This window comes from Labrus bergylta, chromosome 4, assembly GCF_963930695.1.
Source record: "Labrus bergylta chromosome 4, fLabBer1.1, whole genome shotgun sequence".
Taxonomy (NCBI): Eukaryota; Metazoa; Chordata; class Actinopteri; order Labriformes; family Labridae; genus Labrus; species Labrus bergylta.
The window spans coordinates 23,528,242-23,550,579 of NC_089198.1; the positions used below are offsets into that span (position 1 = coordinate 23,528,242).

Below are 22,338 nucleotides of genomic sequence, written 5' to 3' on the forward strand. Positions count from 1 at the left end.
GAGTCCTATGGATTCATTGGATTACAATTAAAGTGCATTTAAAAGTATTTATATGATAACATTGTTTCACATTGTGCAATTCTTAAATAAGGGCACTCACAAATTACTGTAAATCAAAGCTTTTTAACTAGGTTGTTTATTGACAACTAAAGAACCTTGTCAAAGTTGAACCAATCTATCTATTTACATATCTTCTACCCATAAACAAGAACGTGTATTGTAGTCTAAACGTAATTATTTTGATGAATATTCTTTTCATTGACAAAGATTTTCTAAAATCTGGATGACGTCATCTTCATAGAGCTACAACAAAAATGAAACCAGTGAATGAGCACATCTTCCCATGATCACCTCGAATAAAATAACTTAGAGAATATTCTTCTTTGGTATTTTTTTGTTTTTTTTCTACTCTTCGAATCAACCTTAACATTTTGCAGCAAGGCACACTGACGCATGTGAAGAGATTCCGCATTACGTCATCGCGAAGGCCACATACAGGAGGCAAGTGCTGCCTTGCGTGCACCTCCGCCAGTACGCTACCCGAAAATTTCCACTACACGAACAAGCGTTTGTGGGAGAGCGGCACCAGAAACGGCCGCTTCATGCAGTGATGCAGCCCCTAACACCAAAGAAATCCTGATCGAACCGCACAGGACACAACCGGCTGTCGGCTTGCCTGGACGGAAAACAATGATGTTGCACGACTTGCCTCGAAATACATTCTGGTAAGTCCTGTGCAAGTGCGCTGCAGCTGCAGCTGCTGGAGGCTGGCAAGCGGTGGAGCAGCGACCTTAACCTACTTTGCTACTCTGGGTGAAATGAGTTTTACGATCTAGTTGCAGTGATAAAAAAAAAAAAAAAAAACGGGGTTGTGCCGTGATAAAATTAAAAAAAAAAACACGAGAAAGGGAGTCGTGTTTTGAATGAGATGTTTCTGTAACAATGACATCTTTGTCTCTCGTAAACACAGGTGTCTCTGACGTGACAGGTGATGCCTGAGCTGAGTATGTAGCTTAAGGTGCCTGTTGCCTTTCTTGCTGCCCTTTTGATTTGCTGTTGAGGAATTGTCATGTGTTTAATGCTGTTCAGAGAGGGTAAAGGGACATTGGCTATTCCCATGAGTATATCTCTATTCAGGCTTGTAATTGAAATGGAAATGCAATTCTGTTTTTGTTATCACAGGCAGCACTGTATTTCTTCCATTATTATTTCCTATGTTTGTATGATGTGTTCAACATTTACCCCTTAAAGTGTGTGCTAAGAACTCATCATGAGTGTTGCAAACAAAAAACCACAGCACCAGCAACGGCACATTTGCAGCCACACTCTCTTAAAGTTTTGGCCTTTTTGCAGCTGAAACCATGGTGATCATCAGCAGGGGACACATAGAGCACAGAGCCTAGCAGACATCCCCAGCTGGTACCAGACAGGAAGAGAAAACTGTCTCACTTATACCTACCCTAAAGCACAGCATCACTGGCTCAGCTGAACTCTATCTGATTAACCTTAAGTCAATGGCACAGCCTTTTTCATTCCTGTCCGGAGATGGGATCGGGATGCCAGTGTAGTTAATAGTCTCGTGATGTTAAAAATAACTCCAGCCAATCAGTGCTAACAGCTGCGATGTACTGTATCGAGCCGGCCAAACACATGATTGAGCTGTAACTCGAGTAAGTGTTTGTGTTTGGAAATGTTGCAATCCGTTTACGGAGGAGAATAAACTAACACTACTGTCCACTATGTTCTATTCAGCTGCTACAGAAATAGACTCATAATGTAAACAACTGACTAATATGGCTTTTTTTATTTTGCTGCTGGGCTAAAATTAAGTTGAATATTCAGCCAACAGAAGTCAGTACAAAATTAAAAATGACAAAATTCTATGAGAACCTTGGTTTGCTTTTGGCATCCCTACAAGTCTCAGCTCGAATGTTAAAGTTTTATGATGACTTGTTCTTTTAAGGGCAGTTATTTTCTAATGCTGCCAGTGTGACAGTGCCCCAGGGAGAGAGTAATGTTTGCTGGGTACATGCCAGAAAGGAGGTTTGGGGTCTGCAACTAGAGAGCCAGTAAAGCTGTTCAAGAATGTGGAGCCTTCTCATTTGTAGTTAAAGATAGAGGCAGCACAGGCTGTGTGTCCTAGCTGACAGTTTCTAATTTCAGATATCTTCAGGCAGCCTCATGTGTTTGGGATGCTTTTGTTGTAATGCTTCCTTTTTTAGGAGGGAGTTTGTGTAGTGTACCTGTGGCTCTATAGAAGGACAACGTGGTGTGGTTTTAACTTAACTAAGGCACAGAGAAGGAATATGACCATGGTGCTCTATGAGAGGTATGTTGATCAGCTTGTTCCCTTTACCATCGTACATTGTATCGGCTGTGCTGGTTTAATATCTGCTCTTGCAATAGATTGTATCTATCTCAGTCATTTCCGACACTGAAAAACAGAGCGCAGAAGGTCACGTAGCTCAGGATGTTTGCTTGCGATGAGGAAAGGATATCAACGTGAATCTATGAAACAGTGTGTCTTTACTCCTTTATACTCACGCTCTGCTTAAATGATGAATGGGCTTGCATTTCCATTACTTTCAAGATGACATTGGACTTCTTGCTGCCAGTAAGGCACTTCCTGATGTCGGTGTATTCATCATTGCCTTAGAACTGAAGCAGCGTGTATTTTTTTTCCAAAGGGAATTCAATTGAAGCTGTAAATGCAGCTAAATGTTATGGTTAAGTGAATCTTGTGTCGTGCTTTATCATGATCATTTAGCGTTTATAATTATTTATTGTTCTTTTTTCTGTAGTAGTGTACTGCTAGTGTCATTGCACTGATTCAGTCATTCCAAGTTGACCTATTAGCCTAATCGTTTCACTCTTTAACTGGATTTGGAAGAGTCCTAAAGCTCCATAATTGACTGGCTTTACTTCCTGGAATCAGAGGAAGGATCACAAAGAGTAAAAAAAGAAAAAAAGGATGCTGTTGTTTGCTTTTTAACACTAGGCAAATTCTCATTTCCACACCATTGGTCTCTGCAGCATAATATTTGGGTCTACCAATTACTGTCAAAGTAATTTGAAATACAGTACCATGCCTGAATGATTGTCTCACAGAAAAAATTGCCAGAATGCTTCATCCTACCAAGCGTTAAAATATAAAAGATATTAATAAGTGAAAAAACTTTTTCTCCAAACTTGTCTGCAGTGGGAGGTGTGGTGTGTGCGTGTGTATGTGTGTGTTTTAGGGGGGGCTAACACTATGTTTTTATGAACGGAGCGGCTGGGATCTTTGCTGCCATGGCAACAAACCACATGACTAGGTATATTAGATTGCCTTGGACAGAGTGCAGCGAGGCATGGTGTGAGCACTCCCTCTCTTTGCTGCTCTGCCCCTTCCAAAGTCTTCTCCTTGTCTTACTTTAGTTTTTTGCGCCCCCCACCACCCACACACACATTTCTGATAAGCACTGTAGTGTTACACATTCAATTTGCAAATGTACTTAAAAAAAATATGTGTGAGGTCAGAATGTAGCTACCAGGGCTGGATTAACTTCAGGACCCAGGGGTAAAGTCAGCTATGGGACCCTGTTCTACCACCCATTATTATATGTGATTGGTGTTGCACCAGATCACATTGATCTCTGATCCGTTCAGATCTATCGATTCTATCAATTTAAAATAAATGCAATGCCGCTAAATCCCTGCACAGAGTTTCAGTGGTTACGTAGTGCATGTAGGTGGACTTTCATACAGAAACGGGTCATAAAGTGTTGATATTTCATTGTGTATTGTTTCTTTGCATCAAATAGTGCTTAGACTTTCCTACTATTCATTTCACACTGTTGACTCCATAATATCAATCAGAAACTTGACATTTGCAATGTTACAGCCTGTTGTAGTCTGGAGCTGTAAACTTAGACAAACAAACTCTGTTTACAGCACTCTCTTCAACCCAAAAACTGAAAATATAGTCCTTGAACTTGCACCCAGTTTTTGTTGTTTTGTCTTACTCACACACCAAGTCCTGCAGGTGCAGCCTGTGAGCGGATACACACACATTCACTAAATCACTGGTTCCCAAACTCTTTTTTCCTCAGAGACCCCCCCCCCTCCCCCAACACACACACACACTTGTATCTCAGAAAAGCTGAACCCCCTCTATTTTATAATCAGTATGCCATTATGCTGTTATTCTGAAGTCTCTTTATGATCAGATTAACTCTTTGTAGGGGACAAGTTCAAAATGTGATGAGACATCTTTTACAGGGGGTTTTCTCATTTTCAGATGTGCTGGCTGGAACTTTAGCTTTACTTTATAAATGTTTAGTTGCTGTTTGCACCAACCTATGTAGGTAGCATACATTTAGTTATCTAGCTAGCCTCAACTGACAAAATCTCCCAGAGACCCCCGACGTACAGAAAACTGAGACGCTGTTTTTGTCAACTTCATGGCCCTTTTTTACTAAATAAAAAGTATTTCTTATTTTACTTTCTTAACCCTTTATCACCATAAACTGCATTTGAGCTGAGCGAGAACAAAAAGCTTAACAGGCATAGCAACAGTAACTAAGAGAGGCAGCGCTACGGGGCCACATCACTGCCAGACATTGAACATGGAGCCTGTTAAAATCTGTGGCTGCAGGAAGCTGCCTGTTTAGCCTGGTTGGTCATCTATGTAGTCGCATCAAAAGCATTATGAAAGGGTCAGTTCTTGATAATCCAGAACTAATGTAAAGTCAAATGATATAGTTATATTGTGAGTAATAAAAATGGATGTCTTATAGTTGTTTGACATTTATTTTACAAATAACTTTAAGACACTCTGCTATGCTTCTAAAGATTAAATTCTGTTATTCATGTTTCATAAGGGTAAAAACAGTTTACTCAGCGATTAAACAATGCTATATTTTGAACCAACTGTCTTTTTTGAAAGCAGGTGTACACAGACTCTGACATGACTTTCTCTCCTCTTCATCAGAATGATTGAAGACTACAGTGGGAGCGGTGACAACATGGCAGATAGACGGCAACTGTTAGTGGAGATGAGTAAGTGCTCAGGGCCACAGCTTTCCAGGACTGTTTTACTCGCTTAACATAAAAATGGCAAAAATTTGACGGCAAACAGATATTATGAGGACCATGTACACCACGTTTCCCGTTATTTCACTTCCTAATACTATGTCTTAAAGTAGGCCTATTCCATACTATACAATTCTTTAAAGCTAGATTAAGTATGCCTTGTTTTCACTTGTCTGCTTGTTGACATACTACCTCTGCATCAGATAATAAAATCCTCCTTTACAGACTTTTATTATTTTTATAAGAAATGACAATTTGACTGTTTTATTCAGTTTCTTTATCTATTTATTTCATTACATATTTTAGCTGATATGTATCATTTATTGTTGTCTGTGCATCATTGTTTTTTCATTTCTTTTATGTTCAGGCTGCTCCAAACCATTTGCTCCTAGAGGTATTAATAAAGTTGTTTGAATTGAATTGTATGTGCATCAAAACCCTCTCCCTCCAGAGTAACATTATCCATGAACCAGTCTTGACGTTTTTGATGTTATTAAATAATCAGTAATTCCTCCTCAGGGGCTCAAGATTTGGATTCCATACGATTATCGACGTATAGAACAGCCTGCAAACTTAGATTTGTGCAGAAGAAATGCAATCGTGAGTATGACGTACATTCAACTAAACCACTATCCTTATAATAATTATTATATATATATATATAATTATAATATATAACATATAATAGAACATCAAGATGTTTATATTTTGTTTGCGTTTCAGTGCATTTAGTCGACATCTGGAATGTCATCGAGGCTTTCCGAGAGAACGGCATCAACACCATGGACCTCAACGCCGAGCTCTCTGTGGCTCGTCTAGAAGTGGTACTGTCCACCCTTTTTTACCAGCTGAACAAGCGCATGCCCACCACTCACCAGATTAACTTAGATCACTCAATCAACCTGCTGCTCAACGTCCTGCTGGCATCGTATGACCCGTGAGTTCTCAACACGTGACAGTCTGCTGCTGGTTATGTACTTTCACACATGAGGTTGTGACATTAGACAAAGTCGTGCAAATTATGACTCTGACTCATCAAAAATAGAGTGAAAATATTAACTATTTACTTCAGAACTGTCACAACATACTGTTTGTATAAGTGTATTTTTAAGAGATGCTAAAAGCTAAGCTAAACACTTATAAGATGATTGGGTGTTTCCTTTTAATGTCGGGCCTTTTAGAAAGAGTTCATCGCGTTGACAGCTGCATTTTCATTTATATGACCTTAATGTATTATTTATTGACTCGCTTTAGGGAGAGCCATGGCAAGATATCTGTCTTTGTTGTGAAGATGGCCCTCGCAACCATCTGTGGCGGGAAAATTCTGGATAAATTAAGATGTAAGCAACACAACAAAATCTTTTCATTTCTTTAATTGTGAAAAATGGAATCAAACGTACCCATTTTACCTGTAATAAATCAGCATATTGTCTTTGTAAAGGTCATTCGGTTTGTAGTGTAAGTAATGTAATGCTTTGGAATTTCTTTTTATATAAAACGTATTACTGTTTGTATCATCTGTATCTCTGTCTGCTTAGCTTATTGTTCTAAAAAAAGAAGCAGTGCTGGTCTTGCTCATAATGGCAGGGACAACTCATTATTCATTATGTGAAGTTTATTACATAATGTAAAAAAAAAAAAAAGAATCCGTGGGAGCATTTGAATTGGCTCATGGAGAGAAAAAAAGAGGGGCTGTGCTGCTGGTGTATTATTATAACAATTGATTAGAATAACTGCTTTCCTTTGATTTGTTTTCTCTAATAAGTGGGATAATTGTGTTGTGTAATGCTGTAATTAGCCGACTGTGGTGGCAACTGATAATTACTTTGATTCATTTGCATTGTTCCCAGATATTTTTTCACAGCTCTCAGATTCTGCTGGATTAATGGTGCATTCACAGTTTGACCAGTTTCTGAGGGAGGTTCTGAAATTACCCATGGCGGTTTTCGAGGGACCTTCTTTTGGTTATACCGAACAAGCTGCGAGAGCATGCTTTACCCAGCAGGTGAGTGTGTTATTAGTGGTTCATAGGTTGTTTTGGCAATGACGTTGTTGATGACTCTTTCCTGTTAAATCTACCTCTCCTCTGCACTGAACGTCAACAGAAAAAGGTCTCCCTCAATACATTCCTCGATACGTTGATGTCAGACCCACCCCCTCAGTGTCTGGTGTGGTTACCGCTCATGCATCGACTCGCCAACGTAGAGAATGGTAAGACACCACGCAGAATATTTATAATCTGCTGAAAAGCTAGCAGGGCTGGGAGGATGTAAAGTTCAGCTTTGCATCATAATCTTGAATCACCACACACACAATCAGTCGAGCAGAGAGAGACAAGGAAACACACCTCCACTGAAACGATGACCCATAGGCACCTCACGCCCTTATGTATGAGGAAGTGTGTTTGTGATGCAGTTATCACTTACATGTCATATGCTTACACATAGTCAGCATGCTGATGTCGCACTGCCCTGTGCGTATGTCGTCAAAAATGTGAAATGATTACACATCTGTCGCTGAACTAATGGAAATTAATTCTCCACTCTATGCAATGTGCTCAATATCTGGGTTTTACAATAACAGCTGTTTGTGTGCCTGTGTTTGTCCATCTGTGTGTGTGTGTGTGTCTGACCCCTCCTCTCCTCCCGCAGTCTTTCACCCGGTCGAGTGCTCCTACTGCCATACTGAGAGTATGATGGGCTTCCGCTACCGCTGCCAGCAATGTCATAATTACCAGCTCTGTCAGGACTGCTTCTGGAGGGGGCATGCCAGTGGTCCCCATAGCAACCAGCACCAAATGAAGGAGTATACGTCATGGGTAAGGAGAGGAGAAGAGAGAGGGAGAGGGAGGAGGGGGGTAGGCTAAGGGAGGTGTGTCTCCTGTGGACCACTCGTTGTGGCTATTTTTGCTCTGATACAAATCAGTGTACAGAATGATGCAGCCTGTTTAATGCAGGTGAGAGTATTGATGTAATGTTGTCATGCGTTTCAAAAATAAATTAGTGTCATTATGTACGCAGAATTGGCTCCTCATTGTTGTGTTTGTTTCCCAGAAATCCCCTGCTAAGAAGTTATCCCATGCCCTCAGTAAGTCACTGAGCTGTGCTTCCAGCAGAGAGCCTCTTCACCCCATGTTTCCTGAAATCCCAGAGAAACCTCTCAATCTAGCTCACATTGTGTAAGTTAGCTTTATTATCTTTTGCAATAATATAACAGAGCAATCCAATAATGCATTCCTCCTTTGACTCCTTCAAATGTTTGATTATGTCCCTCAGCTGATAATTATCTTGTTGCTGCCTCTGTGTCTGAAGTGATTCTAGTCAATCTCATAGGTCAACTGATCAATGAGGCTTAATTGTAGCCTTGGGAATGACTGTATCCTGCAACACAGCTGCTACCTTTTCCCAGACCTGACTGATGTCATTATTTCATAAATAATAAAACAAAAGCCTACACGAGCATTCACTCTGTGGGACTCTGGTGTGGTTCATTCAAAATGTATAGAAATAGTATTTAAATCAAGTATAGGTACTAAAACCTACTTATGGTACAAAAAAACGCCCTCATATTGACAAAAAAATTCTCTTATAAAATATATCTTCTTTAATAACCTTCATAAGCCGAGGAAGTCAATTTATTGCAGACAGTTTTGTAGAGCTGAATGTGGACTGACCAATCATGGAGTTTTGAATGTTGACCACACTTACGTCTATGTCAGGGTAATTTAATTTGTGGGATGTAATTAATACAGATCTGAATGTATTTGATCAAAGTTGATAGCATATTTATTTTCCTTCTTTTGTTACTTTAAATCTTTTGATTTTTTTAAAATATATTTAGTGTAGTTGTTGCAATGTCGGATAAATTATAATACATTTTCATTCCCTTTCTTGTTCTGTACTTTCCTCAGAGATACGTGGTGAGTTTGTTTGATTTTTTAACACATGATAAAATGTGTCCTTGTGCATTTCTGTTAATGTAGATTTAAAAAGTTTATAATCTACTAATCGTTTACAGTGTAGTCAAGTCCCACCCTACCTAGTGTACTGACATATATTATGATTATATTATATATTTTTTTACAGCTTGTGTAAATACTGCAAAACTCTACCTCATGTAAATGAATCATGTTACACAATTACATATTTATTATCATGTTCATCTCAGCATTTTTTGCAGTACTCACCACTGCACTATTATCTTATTTAGTCTTGTATATATTAGTCTTTTTGCTTATATTATATTTATATTTAATGTTATACTTGTTGTACATTGAGAGCACAGTACTGAAGACACATTCCTTGTGTGTAAGCATACATGGCCAATAATCTACTAATCATTTACAGTGTCGTCAAGTCCCGTCCTCCTTAGTGTAATGACAGTCATTCTTTTTTATTTTACAATCTCACTGTTTTGTGTCAGTTCATGGATTCATCCCTGTTCATATTGCATGTTCTCATTGTTTACCCCACCCTGCATACTGTAGCTAAATCTGACTTTTTTTTTCCCCACGTCCTGATAAATGCAGAAAAATCAGTGAAAATAATGTTGCAGTAAATCCATAACATTAAAGGAATAATTGACAAAAGGAGAAGGCAGGGCCATTTTCTGTCTCGTTAACATAATAAATAATTGTAAGTTCTTCGTTTTTTAACTGAGAAAGAAAACGTTTGTTTCCTCTCCAGGCCACCAAGACCAATGAATTTCACCAATGACTACGCACTCTCCCACTCCATGCCAACATCAGGGAACCCTTACTCCACCAAAAAGTGAGTGAACATCCGTAACAATGGATGCCCTGGATTTTAAAGCAGATCCTTTCAATTTGCCAAACTCCCGCAAGGACTTATGTCCCGCAGGGTCTGTGACCCACACTGTCTTTGAACTTCCTTGCCTTTACTTTCAAGAGTGTGTGCCGACTGTGTGTGTGAACGTGTATGTGTGTGTAAACATTTATGCATCGCTGTGCTGTTTGTCTTTTCTCTCTGTTTTTTTTTTTTCTTGTGCTGAATGTAAAAAAGTTTGCCTTACAGCAGGAATAATGATGTTGAAATAAGAAAGCCCCTGACTGGGGCAGCTCCTCATCTGTTGAAAGGTAAAGGGTAAGTGCCGTAGGTGTGCACATGATTATGCCTCTGTAGTTGAAATGCATGTGTGAACTAATATGGATAATAATCATAGGGCATTGACTAGAAATGCTAATCATCCTCTTGAAACTATTAGAAAACCACATTTCTTCTGGAGGGTTTACACTGTTGTGCTCAAGGGGCCATTATAAAGACACTAAATTAGTAAGAGCCAAAATGATCATTTGCAAATATGCTTCAGCGTCTATAACAACCTCCTCGTGTAGGTGTGATGAGACTCTTTGGCCCTCAATCCCTTCAAGGCTGTAGCAGTTAAACACTTAAGTTTTCACAGATCTTTGTTTATTATGTCAATACATTTTCTTTGCGGTGATTAGTGCTAAAGAAAAACAAGTTGCTCGTTATGTTGAAGATAGCAGTCATTTTTATCTTGACCTCTCTATAAAGGGCCCCTTTGGTCCCCTGCACTTGTTGAAGAAAGTGTTTCTTTAGGGAACACTAGTCTCTTTCATAACTCTACCTTATAGGACAACATACGAGTGTGATGACTGAGTGATGTTCTTTACAGTATTATCTAGGTGCACTGATACTGTTTGTAGAGGCTGAGATCATATCAAGTAACACATGGGGCATTCAGGTGGTGTGTGTTTTCTGAGTGAACCTGACTACATTTCTAAACTTATGAGTTGTTATAATAGGATTGTTCATTTCGGCTAGGGCAGTTGCAGTCAATATAGACACACTTGAAAACAGCTATCCAATGCAACGGTTTATGGTGGCTGCAAAGTTACAACAACACTTATCCAGTAAGGCTTTTCCTTAAGTCAGACAATTCAAAAAAGTCGAGAGCATTTTGGTTATTTCTTATGGCAGCTCAGACAAATTTTGGCTTGAGAGTGTTAAGTACTACTAATACTACAGAAATATCCTTATCTTTAGTCTCTTACTCCTGATGAAATTCAAATAACCTTTCATTTGTCATAATGCAAACAAAATCCCTCAAGTAAATGTCTGTGTCATAAGCGTAAGCGTTTCTGCTAATGCTTCACCAGTGATTTTTAGCTTGACAGTGGGCGTAATGATTAAGTTGGGAAAGAGTTAGTCATACACTGGTCGCAAACCCACAGATTATTTTTGGCTCAGCATAAGAAAAGGATTTGAACATCTTTATGCTAACAGATTTGTTTATTCTATATTGTTATTTATTTATTAGTCACTCTTTCATTTTAGGATGTTTTTTCAGGCTTTTCTTTAGGCCTTTATTGGAGAGTGGCCACAGGTTGGATTTGAGCCCGAGCTACAACCTCTGTACATGGGGTGTGCAAGCTTACCACTTGGCCCTTTTATTTACTTTTGCCAGGGGAGTATCTGTCTGGCACCAAATACATGTAGCTAATAGACAAAATAAAGGACTAGCTAGCTGGTGAACATCGCAGATAATTTAGCAAAAGCCAAATTAAATCCCTAGAGTTGGTCGAGGATGCAAAACCAAGCCAAAAAAAAAAAAAAAGCAGTGGTCATTCCAGATGGACAGAAATACAAAGGATGGGTCAGCTAATGTTGCTCTGTATCTCTGCTGGATGTGTTATGAGCCACAGTTGGACTAACATCAAAAAAAGATTGGTGTGCTTCTGTAGACTTGTCGAGGGCTGGATTGTTTGAATAGTAAAATGACTTTCTATTATTTTTGACTTTTTATTACTTTCATTATTTTTAATAACAGAGAACAGAGTGCTTGATGCGTGTAGAGTGTAAACAGTGCATGAAGCTAGCAGACTTTCTTTCCGGGCATGTCCTTAATCGTGCTCTTAGCCTTCATCTGCAGTGTCTCTCCCTAACATAATAAGGCCTTGTTTCTCTCTAGTCAGCCATGAATGGCAGCTTTTCAGGCACTCTCCTCCTCCTCTCTTTTGTTGCCCTCTCTCCTTTTGTCTCTCTCTTTGTCCCTCTATTGTCACCTGTGTAATGTCATGTTTTATGTCTTGTGAAACCCTGCACTGTTCCAGGTTGAACTACAACCTCGATGTTGCTGATAGACTTTCTGATGAACATGCTCTGATTGGCTTCTATGTGAATCTACTCCAAAACAACCCCAACACATGGTTAGTTGGTGTGGTGCTGTGTTTGCCAAACACCAGTGGAAACTATGTGCTCTGCTGAACTGCCACTTTAAAATCCTTCCTCCTAACCCAACTTTATTCTGAGCCCCAACACTTCATGCTCTGTTTTATTGGGAAAAAAGGCTAAAATAGATTCCCCCCCCCCCCAAAAAAAAAAAAGTAAGCTTGTTTCTTTTTTAGCCATTAAAACAGCTTTTAAGTACCTGTATATGAAATGCACAGATTCAGTTCAAGGAAATGTTTCCAGTGTGACATGTACTGTACTTGTGGTATTATTCATAAAATATATATAAAAGAAGAAAAGCAAGTAGATTGCTATTTGTCACATTAAACTTATATATATAAAAATGCTTTGGGTAATTAATTTGTTTATTTAGCGTTTTGATGGAGACCGTATTTTGAAGACAGGATGGAACAGCTTTAAAGTGAGGGATGGTCCCCAATACTCAGGTATCAGCTAACAGTAGTGTAGCTTGGTGAGCAAGGCGCTGTGTCATAGAAACATCAATATTAACGTGATACTTATTAAAGTTAAGAAAAAGGCTTAAAACAATATTTACTGACTGAAAAAATTTCACATTCTAAAGTTGAATCTGCTGTATCGTTCATTTCATGTTTTGTGTTGTTGTTTGTTTTACTATAAACCAGACAATAATTTATAAAATGAACATCATGATTTAGTGAAAAAGGCTAGTAAACAGCGAATGATAAGACATTTATGAACAATATATATTATGACAATCATAGGAGTCTCCCTGCTGGCCATTAGGAAAAAAAAGTCAGTTTTGAGGCATTTCCACATAAACTACACTTTCCACACCACGGAGGCACTTTCCAGTCTTTTATACAATATATGAACAACACTGATATGTATTCTGGAATATTTATCACTAGATTTGTCAGCATATTTTCTCCTCTTTCTAAACATTGTTGCTTATTACCTCACCTTAAAGCATCAGAAAAATGATGATGCCTGCTTTTTTGTGTGTTTGCTCTAATATGCTTGAGTGTGTGGTATAATGTGTGTTTAATTTTTATATATCCGATTGTCATCCTCGAGTCTATAAGAGACCCTGTGGAACCTGACCATGTCTGTCTACGTTTGAGTGCTTTATGATATGTGTTTTTGCAAAAATGAAACCGTATTTTTTGGTGATCAAAGTGTACAGGCCATTGGTTCCCAACCTGAGGGGGGCCGAAAATCATGATAATAAACCTACTGGACAAGTTGAACAAATATATTTTGGTAAGAAAAACAGTGTGCGTAGGCCTATTCTGTTGGGATCCATGAAAACAATTAAAATGTAGCTTAATTTTAAACTATATATTAATGTATCATCATTTTTTCATGTGGGTCCTGGGGTGGGGTGGGGGGGGCTCAGCTTTTCATTTATACAAGGGGCTCCATGGGAAAAAAAAAGGTTGGGAAACAGTGGTGTAGGCTTCCCTCCTGGCTGTTAAATACAAAGCAAATGAAATGAACTTCCCCCTTTACATAATAACTAATCTGCATTCTTGCTTTTGAGGTTTTTCCACAAGTAGCTTACCGTAATTAGTCGGCCTCAAGTGTAAAACTTTCAAAGCTTTTCTGGCAAAGAACTAATTTGACTTTTGAACACACTAAACTTTGATGGAATTTTTACTGCATTCTTTCCTTTATCTGCGTTGCTGTATAGCTACTGTTTCATGTTCTGATTCCCATCTTTGTTTTCCTCCTGATCAGTTTGCTGGAGAGCAGTAACCATCAGGATGAAGAGCACAGTCTCATCGCCCGCTATGCCGCTAGACTGGCTGCTGATGCTGCGGTGAGATTTACTGTAAATAAAGAATGTATTGCACATGATAAAAATGATAAAGTGGCACTTTTCGCTGCAAAAAAACTGTCATTGATGAGAAGGTTTGAAATATGTGACTTGTCTTGCTTTGGGGGATTCAGTCCTTTCTATATCGAAGATGATGGATATATGTACAGGTAGAGATCATTTCTAAAACAACTAACACATAAGCTCATATTTGGATCAGGTCTTGATGGATGGCTGGTTACTTGTCTGTTATTTCCCCCAAGTGAGATCTGAGATAAAGTAGTGGATGACATCATCCTGAGGTTCATCCGAGTCACGTGATGTCTCTTGCTTGGTTTCACCGGCAGGCTCAGCAGCAGAGGATCCCCACAGACCTCCCATTCTCTCTTGATGCCAACAAACAGCAGAGGCAGCTCATCGCTGAGCTCGAGAGCAAAAACAGGTTAGGGACCACTGATTTGATGATATTCTTTAGTTGTTGTTTTTTGTCGGTCTCTACTTTTCTTGTCAAACTCCACAAGAAGAAATTCAGCTTGACAGAAAACAGAGTCCTGGGGGCTCATTTATCAACAGTGCGTAAGCACGGTTCTGTGCGTAATATGTGCGTAAGAACATTCCCAGGCAAAGAGTGGGATTTATCAACTTGTACTTTTACTTATAAATGTGTGTAAATATAAGCACAGCTCTGAGCATGCTTACGCACAGAATCTAACGGTAGAACATTGAAAGAACTACGAGTGTCACAGCACGCCAGAATCAATCTCAATGTAGATGCATGTTCCGAGTTTTCTTTAATTAAAAACCCCAAATAAGTGACTTTATCTTGTTTGAAACAGACGTGTTGCCTTAATTTGTTCCAAAACCTCAAAAAGACCGATGTGACGGACGTTTGAAATGTTACATTATGGCTCGTTTTGCCTTCAGATGATTTGGCGAACCGTGCGCTCCGCAGTAAGGGTTTTTCAAAAGAGCGCACTGATCTGTTTGGTCCAGCCTGTCCTCTTGTGAGAGCGTCACTGAGCGTCAGTGATTTTTTTTCCCAGAGAGAGCTTTGCCCCCTATGACGCTGTAAATGCACCATTCTTGTGTGAAATTTTGGAGTATTCTATTATCTTTCATCTGCAAGTGCTTCTCGCTTTTGTGCCGCAATGCGTTTTATTTTTTGCACTGAGCTTAATCTGAAACTTTATCCTCATGTTTTCTCCTCTGACCTGTCACCTTCTCTCATGCAGCATCATGCTCTCATACTAAGTGAAAACACTAATACCCTAATTTAATTGGGTCACTTAGCGCAAGAGTTACTAACCTTACTTTATTTATTTATTACCATTTTTCACTCAACCTCATCCACTTCCATTTCTGTTATGAAGCTCCCTTTCTTTGCTCTCGTATTATTCCGCCGAGGAAAATATGTTCACGTTTGCAGAAATGAATATTTAAAAGTAGGTTTTCAATGATGTTAAGTATTTGTTAGCTTTGAATGAGCTCTACATATCTACAGAATGCGTGGGTCTTGTCACTGAGATGGAAATATTTCTTATATAAAGTAGCCCAGAATGGTTAACACACCCATATCTTCCATTGACCCTGGGCCATGTGGACAAACTATATCTATAATATAGCCTGGTATTGTAGTTATGTATATTTGTCTCTGTTCCAGAGAAATCTTGCAGGAAATCCAGCGGTTGCGCCTTCAGCATGAAGAGGCTTCCCAGCCACCTCCTGACAAGGGCCAACATAACCCCACCCTGCTGGCTGAGCTACGACTTCTCAGGTAGCTCTGCCTACTCTAACCCCCCTGTGTGTTTATAATGGACAATTTTGCTTACGCTGCATTAAAACGTAGTATAATCGCCCACCTTTTTTTTGGGTCAGATGTACAACTTGTGTTAGAGTCTAAAGACGCCTATCCACTTTTCTTGTGGCACTATAGACCGGACCTGATGGTTTCATCACACTTGTTTCCTTTGTTAGGCAACGCAAAGATGAGCTTGAACAAAGAATGTCTACTCTGCAGGAGAGTCGCAGGGAACTCATGGTGCAGCTGGAGCAGCTAATGATGCTTCTCAAGGTACTGCAGGCATGCCTTTTATCTCTTTGACTTCACAGTGCTCAAAGACAGTACGCCTTCTATAATTACAAAAGAAACGCACTGTTTGTTTCCTGTTGGTAACAGTGAGGTTCAGGATCATTTTGTGTACGCTACATTACAGTTTTTACTTCTTTATTCTAAACAAGCGGTAAACAAAACAGATGAAGGATTTACGTCACCTTTTTTCCTACAATGTTTGTACCAGGATTTTTTTTTTTCTAGCAGTAGGTGATAACTCAGCTATGATTAAGAAAAAGCTACACTTTACAGATCAGGAAACATGTTAGAAATTACACAACATGTCCATTAGAGGGCACACAGCTGTTCAAGTAATGCCCTGTTGAGGCTTATATGTCGTACTTTGAGGGGTCAAACCAATATAATTGATCATTTTGACCTTCGGATAAAATATCTGATTATGTGTGTTTGTCAACTGATTAAAAACAAAATACATTATCCTGTTTAACTCCAGCATTTAAAAAATATAATAATGTATACAAACCTTACACAGCTTTTGGGAAAATCTCATTATTAAGTTGGTGACGAGTGTAAGTCCTGTTTAAAGATGTAACTGTTTCAGTTTTTTGTGACATGTTTTTTTTGCATAATTTAAATTAAGAATAGTCCCCTCTAATATTTTTGCAAATGATATTATATATACTCCAAATTAGATGTGTTATGCCAAGGTTTCTCCCCCTGCCATACAGTCGATTATGCTCCATTGTACCTTGTAAAACAACATGTCTATTCTACTGTGAGAAGGATAACCTTTGGTGCGAGAATATCTTCTGCATTGAACAAGACAGGAGTTTCTTAAAGCCTACATAAACTGATTACCATACTGGCTTAAGTGTAGAGGATATCAATCTAATTAGACTGAAAGGATCAATGTTAATCCATTAAACTTGCATGAGGAGGCCACATGCTTGTCACGTCCTGAAGGAAACACTGATTGGATTCTTCCTAGAAATGCTTAAAAGCCATGAAAATATTGCTTTTTTTTCAGCTGGAGGAAGAACGGAGAGAAGCTGTAAGTGTGAAACTGTGGAGAACAAAGACACTAACACTTGAATTGCACGTTTGAAGACAGCTAGACAGCTATTTCTTCAGTTTTGGTTTGTGATGGTAATAGGAACAGTTTTTTGGGTGAAATCTCTGCATGTTAGGTACTGAAAAAGTTCTAACAAGACTGTAATCGCATCTTAATGACTCCATATGCCATACATTTCTAGCATGTTTCCAGTGTTTGTTACACACAAGGCTATTATGGCGTCCTTTTGGGACAAATTAGTTTCTCTGTTGAGGAAGAAAAATATTGAACTGGATTGTTTGTGGCTGTTTTTTGGGGTTTGAGTTCTCTGCTGTGATTTAAGCTTAAAATGAAAAGACATACTTGTTGCTCTGCTCTTGGAAGGTTTTGATGGGAAACCCTTTTATCCAGAATATATTTTATGCTTCAGCTTTCTCTGTTAACAATGCCAGCACAGTGGCACTTGTTAACACTAAAACTGTCTGTATGTGTTGCAGACTCAGGGTCCAGGCTCTCCACGCTCTTCCCCTAGCCACACCATCAGCCGACCGATCCCCACACCAATTCAATCCAACTCTACTGTCACAACCCCAACGCACACACCTCAGGATTCACTGATGGGCGTGGGAGGGGATGTTCAGGAGGCCTTCGCTCAGGGTAACGCAGTCACATTCAGAAGCATGCAATGGCTTATGTATATGGCGTCCAAAATATAATTGGAAGTTGTTTTTAATTCACATTTTAAAACTAGCTTTTTTTTTCTTTTTTTTTTTTTTTTTTGCATTTTTCCAAAGGTCCAAGGAGAAATTTGAGAAACGACTTACTCATTGCAGCTGACTCCATCACCAACACAATGTCATCACTGGTCAAAGAACTCAACTCAGGTAAAAAATAAAAAATAAACTTTTACTTTAATATCTTTATATTTACAAAAGAGCTGTTTTAAATTGTGTTTTGTTTTACAGAAGGTGGAAGCGAGACTGACAGCAATGTGGATTCAGACTATGGACGCGGCGACCTTTTGGCCACTAACTTCTCAGATCCTCTATTCACATTTAAACCAAGGTACTTATCACAATCATTGTAGAAGTGAACTAGAACAGCAGCCCGGGTTCAAATTGGACCTGTGGCTACTTTCCTGCATGTCATTCCCCGCTCTGTCTCTCTCTCCGGTTTTTAACTCTATCAACTGTCCTATCTCTAAATATAGGCATTAAAAGCCCAAAAATAAACCTTAAAAAAAGAAGTGAACTAAAACAGTTTCAAATGACTGTCACCCTTTAACATTAAAAACACTTTTACACTTTAAAGGCTCCTTCATTCTTACCACTTATTCTAATATATTTATGGTACATTTGTTTGATACGTTAAAAAAAATTTAAGTGGAGAAAGAGAAAATATTTTTTGTTATCTATCTTGTATCTTGTGATAAATTCCTCTACCTTTAGGGCACAAGTATTTTTGTGTTTTCTTATTTATTCTCTTTTTTTATTCATGCAGTCTGGGGATTTAAATGAATAAATGCTGACATGAAACTATTTCTTTTATAAGCGCAGATATATGTGGCAAAGATACTCATATCAGTTATTTTCCTACATTTCCGTGAACTCCTTATTTAAAAACATGTGTAAGATGTGGTTGCAAGAGGTTAAATGTCACTGTTGGTTACAGTAGCTCTACTTTGCAGTAACACCTCAGATCCTGTGTCTTGATTTACACTGCCATCTGTCTGTCATAGGAGTCACAGTGTTACACAGGAGAGCTTTGAGAACGACCTGGAGCAGCAGCTGGAGGACGAGCTCACGCTGGAGGAGATGATGGAGCACAGGCAGGAACCGGACAAAACTTGCATGGTGAGTTCAAGCTTTCCAAGACTTTAATGCAGGAAGAAGGAGACATATTGTGTATTTCAATAAGTACAACTTCTGCTTATTCTAACATGTTGTCTGCATGTGTGTTTGTTTGTTGTATTCCAACTGTGATACAGGTGACTCTGCAGCAGTAACCGTGTGAGTCCATGTCACTGGTAAGTGTCTGAGACTTGGATAGACTCTTTATGATCCACACTCACAGTGGATTTATAAATGTAAACAAAATAACTGAGTGCTAAACCTAGCTTCAAAATAAAATATCAGTTGACTATGCACAATCCATTGGTTTCCAGCATGCATGCAACCAGAAAACAGTGAATAATAAGCCTTTTCCTCCTTGACAGTAAAATGTAAATGTAGTCATGGAGAACAAACCAGAGTCATAAGGAAAATGTTTACGGAGGTGACAAATCAAATGATCTCATCTGCCTTCCTTCAACATGATTTTTTGAGTCAACAGTGGAGCCTTGAGGTCCATCAGAAACGATACAGGTTTCAATCACGACCACACAAGTTTAATTTTTACACACCATGTCCCCTTATTACGCAGTCTATGGTCAGTACAGAGTCATACTTTTAATTAATTAATTATACACAGTGAAGCTAAACCATGACCTGTAGGCTGTAGCTTCCTTACACAAACTACCAGAACTACTTCGAGCTGTCATATCATATCCTACACCACTGTATGTGTTAGCCACTGCCCGGTACATGCTCACAAACAACATACAAAAATTTGCACTACGTTTACCATTTTATTACATCTATTCTTGTGCACGGAAGACTCCTCACCTGGGGCTGGCAGGTCAGATGTAAGACCATGGGTCAGATCCATACATCGTAATTATAGGCTATGGTCAGACCCCAGACCTTTTGGCTAACTCCCCAGTTGCCCCCCAACTTTTCCAGCAAAGCTAGCAGTGTTCACGCGCACTGACGCGAGTAGCAGTGGTGGGCGGGGCCAAGGCCTGATGGTGAGAAATTGGATGTGCTTTTATATAGTAAAACAGTGTTAAGCTATTTTTACATGTTGCAAAAACGTGCTTGGAGGAGAGCTTTCATCATGTCAGCAAAACTTTTAACAGGATCAAGCTACTGCACATATAAATAAATAATTACTTTCATTGCACAAAAAACACATTTGGGTTTCTGGCTAATGAGGCTCATCTAAGTGTTCAACATAAAAATATGATGTCTACATGTATAAGCGTGATTGTTGGAATATGCTTTGGCTATTTGAACTCAATGATGAAAGCAGATTACTGTCCTAACCTAATTTTAAGTGTTGACTTTTTTTTTTTACACTAAGATGTTAGTAATATGTTCTGTATTATCAACAGGTGAGCAATATAAAAAGCAACAATAGTAGAAGACACTGGAAGAGACAACACTGGGCCTACAGTACAGAGCACTGACGATATGAAGAGTTTAATAAATGGCTGAATCCAACCATAGAATACATTTATGTAAAGATATATTTTTTAACCAACCACATATTGAAGGTAATACTGTGAGCTGATGTAAAGAGATTCATTAGTGAGCTGTCTATTATACCACTGGTGCCATAAAAACCACATGACTTTGGGGAATTACTTCTTGATCATTAGCCTTTTTATATGAGTTGTCAAGCAAATGTTAGTACTTCAGTGTAAGTACAGGGTGGCAAACATGATTCAAATCACATTTTAAAATTATTTTGTTTTATGACAGTGAAACAATGCAGGTTTAAATATTAATTTAGGTCATCTGATACAAGTTGGGATTGAAGAGTTAGATTATAAAACTGCAATATTTTGTAAATGTCTAACTCAGACTGATTTTACCACTGTTCCATATATATTTCTTACTGTTGCTGTTGTGTGGCTTTTGTATTGTTTTTGACTTGTTTTTTTGGAGCAGGCCATCAGACATATTTGTTTTAGGCCATTTGATACACTAATATTAAAAATGCACACTGCCTTATAGCTGTCTGAATGACCTCGTAAGAGAGCTCATTCAAGCTGCAATGCAGCATGTAGCTCAACAAAACAACTGTTCAGAAGCATCGCTCATTGAATTCATTGGAAAAGTGAAGTTTAACTCATTAAATCTGATGCTATGAAGTTATCATGTCTGAGAGGGATTTCATTAACATACATGTACACTGTCTATGTATAACATGAATTCAATACCAATTACAGATGGATTTGTTCTATATGTTACACAGAATTCCAAATGTATCAAATTCAAGAGTTTACAATGGTAAGAGCATTGTGTTTTACCATGGGTTGTTGATCAATTAAGGTTTGACCACAGGTTATCGGCTATTTTTCATTTGTTAGCACCAACGCTCTCACACAGAAACTCCTGTGTGTATTGCACACCATCACACACTCTTGATGTACTTTCTGAGAGTGCGTGAACCTTAACTCAGTCACTTTGAGAAAAGTGGCAAGCCAATCTAAAAAGTATAAATGTGTGAAATATATCTAGTTTGATTTTTGAGCAAGTTCATAGCAGTGATTTTGCATGGTGGTGATGCATAATAAAGTGGTGACACAATATTACAATTTTGCCTATGAACTCCTTTTCTTTTTTTTATCCCATTCCAGAACGGCACACTTCAATTGGCTGGGTTTAGAAGAGCACATTTATTACCTGTCATAAATGCACTGTTGGCTGCCCTCAACCTATTGTCTATAATTCATCACATACACTCAACATCTGAGGTAACATAAAAACAGCCTCAGGCATTATTATCAGCATATATCTAACTGAATAAAAAAATGTTTTTAACATTGTAATTACAAGGATACTGCATTTTAACAGATACAAGCCTTTAAAAACTTGACCTACAGCATCCATCACCACATTCAAAAGTTATTATTTCCACAACATCTATTTTTATCTGTTCTATTTTTGGTCTGCTCTATCAACAGAGTGAAAAGAGCAGCTATAATACTGATGATTTTTTTCACAAATCTTCACTGCACCCTAGTGTCGAAATATAAGTGGTGCAGTTGTGTCAGCTGCTGAACAACGACGTTTTCAATGTAAAATTCAAACGTTTTCCCCCTCAGTACTGAAATAATTTGCTCTTTATGTTGAGTTAAAATCTATTGAATTCGAAAAGTATTTATTCAAATGAATCTTGCTGTCTTGGCAAGACCCATTGTCATTCTAAGAGGCATGTTTAGGCTATTTCATCTGATCTCAATTACACCGCTGTTTAATGGGGTACAATCGTAATATTTACAGTCTATGGGTACAATTGAAGAAATTAA

General features: G+C 38.5%; 1 protein-coding gene across 18 annotated transcripts; it reads left to right on the forward strand.

The window, feature by feature from the left end:
• Window positions 1-483: 483 nt before the first annotated feature.
• dtna (dystrobrevin, alpha) lies at window positions 484-21,624 on the forward strand. Of its 18 annotated transcripts, none has more exons than XM_065954138.1 (24): window positions 484-725; window positions 4,973-5,040; window positions 5,441-5,467; window positions 5,593-5,673; window positions 5,797-6,010; window positions 6,328-6,413; window positions 6,924-7,078; window positions 7,179-7,284; window positions 7,725-7,891; window positions 8,127-8,251; window positions 9,759-9,842; window positions 10,095-10,175; window positions 12,167-12,262; window positions 14,004-14,085; window positions 14,430-14,524; window positions 15,743-15,856; window positions 16,057-16,153; window positions 17,181-17,204; window positions 17,702-17,861; window positions 17,999-18,088; window positions 18,170-18,269; window positions 18,943-19,057; window positions 19,192-19,230; window positions 20,416-21,624. In XM_065954138.1, exons 2-23 carry the CDS (start codon window positions 4,974-4,976, stop codon window positions 19,207-19,209), a joined length of 2,184 nt encoding a protein of 727 aa, XP_065810210.1. In that variant the 5' UTR covers window positions 484-725; window position 4,973; the 3' UTR covers window positions 19,210-19,230; window positions 20,416-21,624. The 18 variants fall into 18 exon arrangements, with proteins under 18 accessions (XP_065810210.1, XP_065810213.1, XP_065810208.1 ...); XM_065954136.1 differs by lacking the exon at window positions 484-725 and adding an exon at window positions 2,118-2,329; XM_065954137.1 differs by lacking the exon at window positions 484-725 and adding an exon at window positions 2,118-2,329 and having other exon boundaries at window positions 10,107-10,175.
• Window positions 21,625-22,338: the final 714 nt, after the last annotated feature.

Coding starts and splice junctions, on each gene's coding strand:
- dtna (XM_065954136.1), top strand. CDS start 2,307: ATGACCATGGTGCTCTATGAGAG. Junction 8,252..9,758: donor CTCAATCTAGCTCACATTGT/GTAAGTTAGCTT, acceptor TTTCCTCTCCAG/GCCACCAAGACCAATGAATT. Junction 18,270..18,942: donor CTATTCACATTTAAACCAAG/GTACTTATCACA, acceptor TGTCTGTCATAG/GAGTCACAGTGTTACACAGG.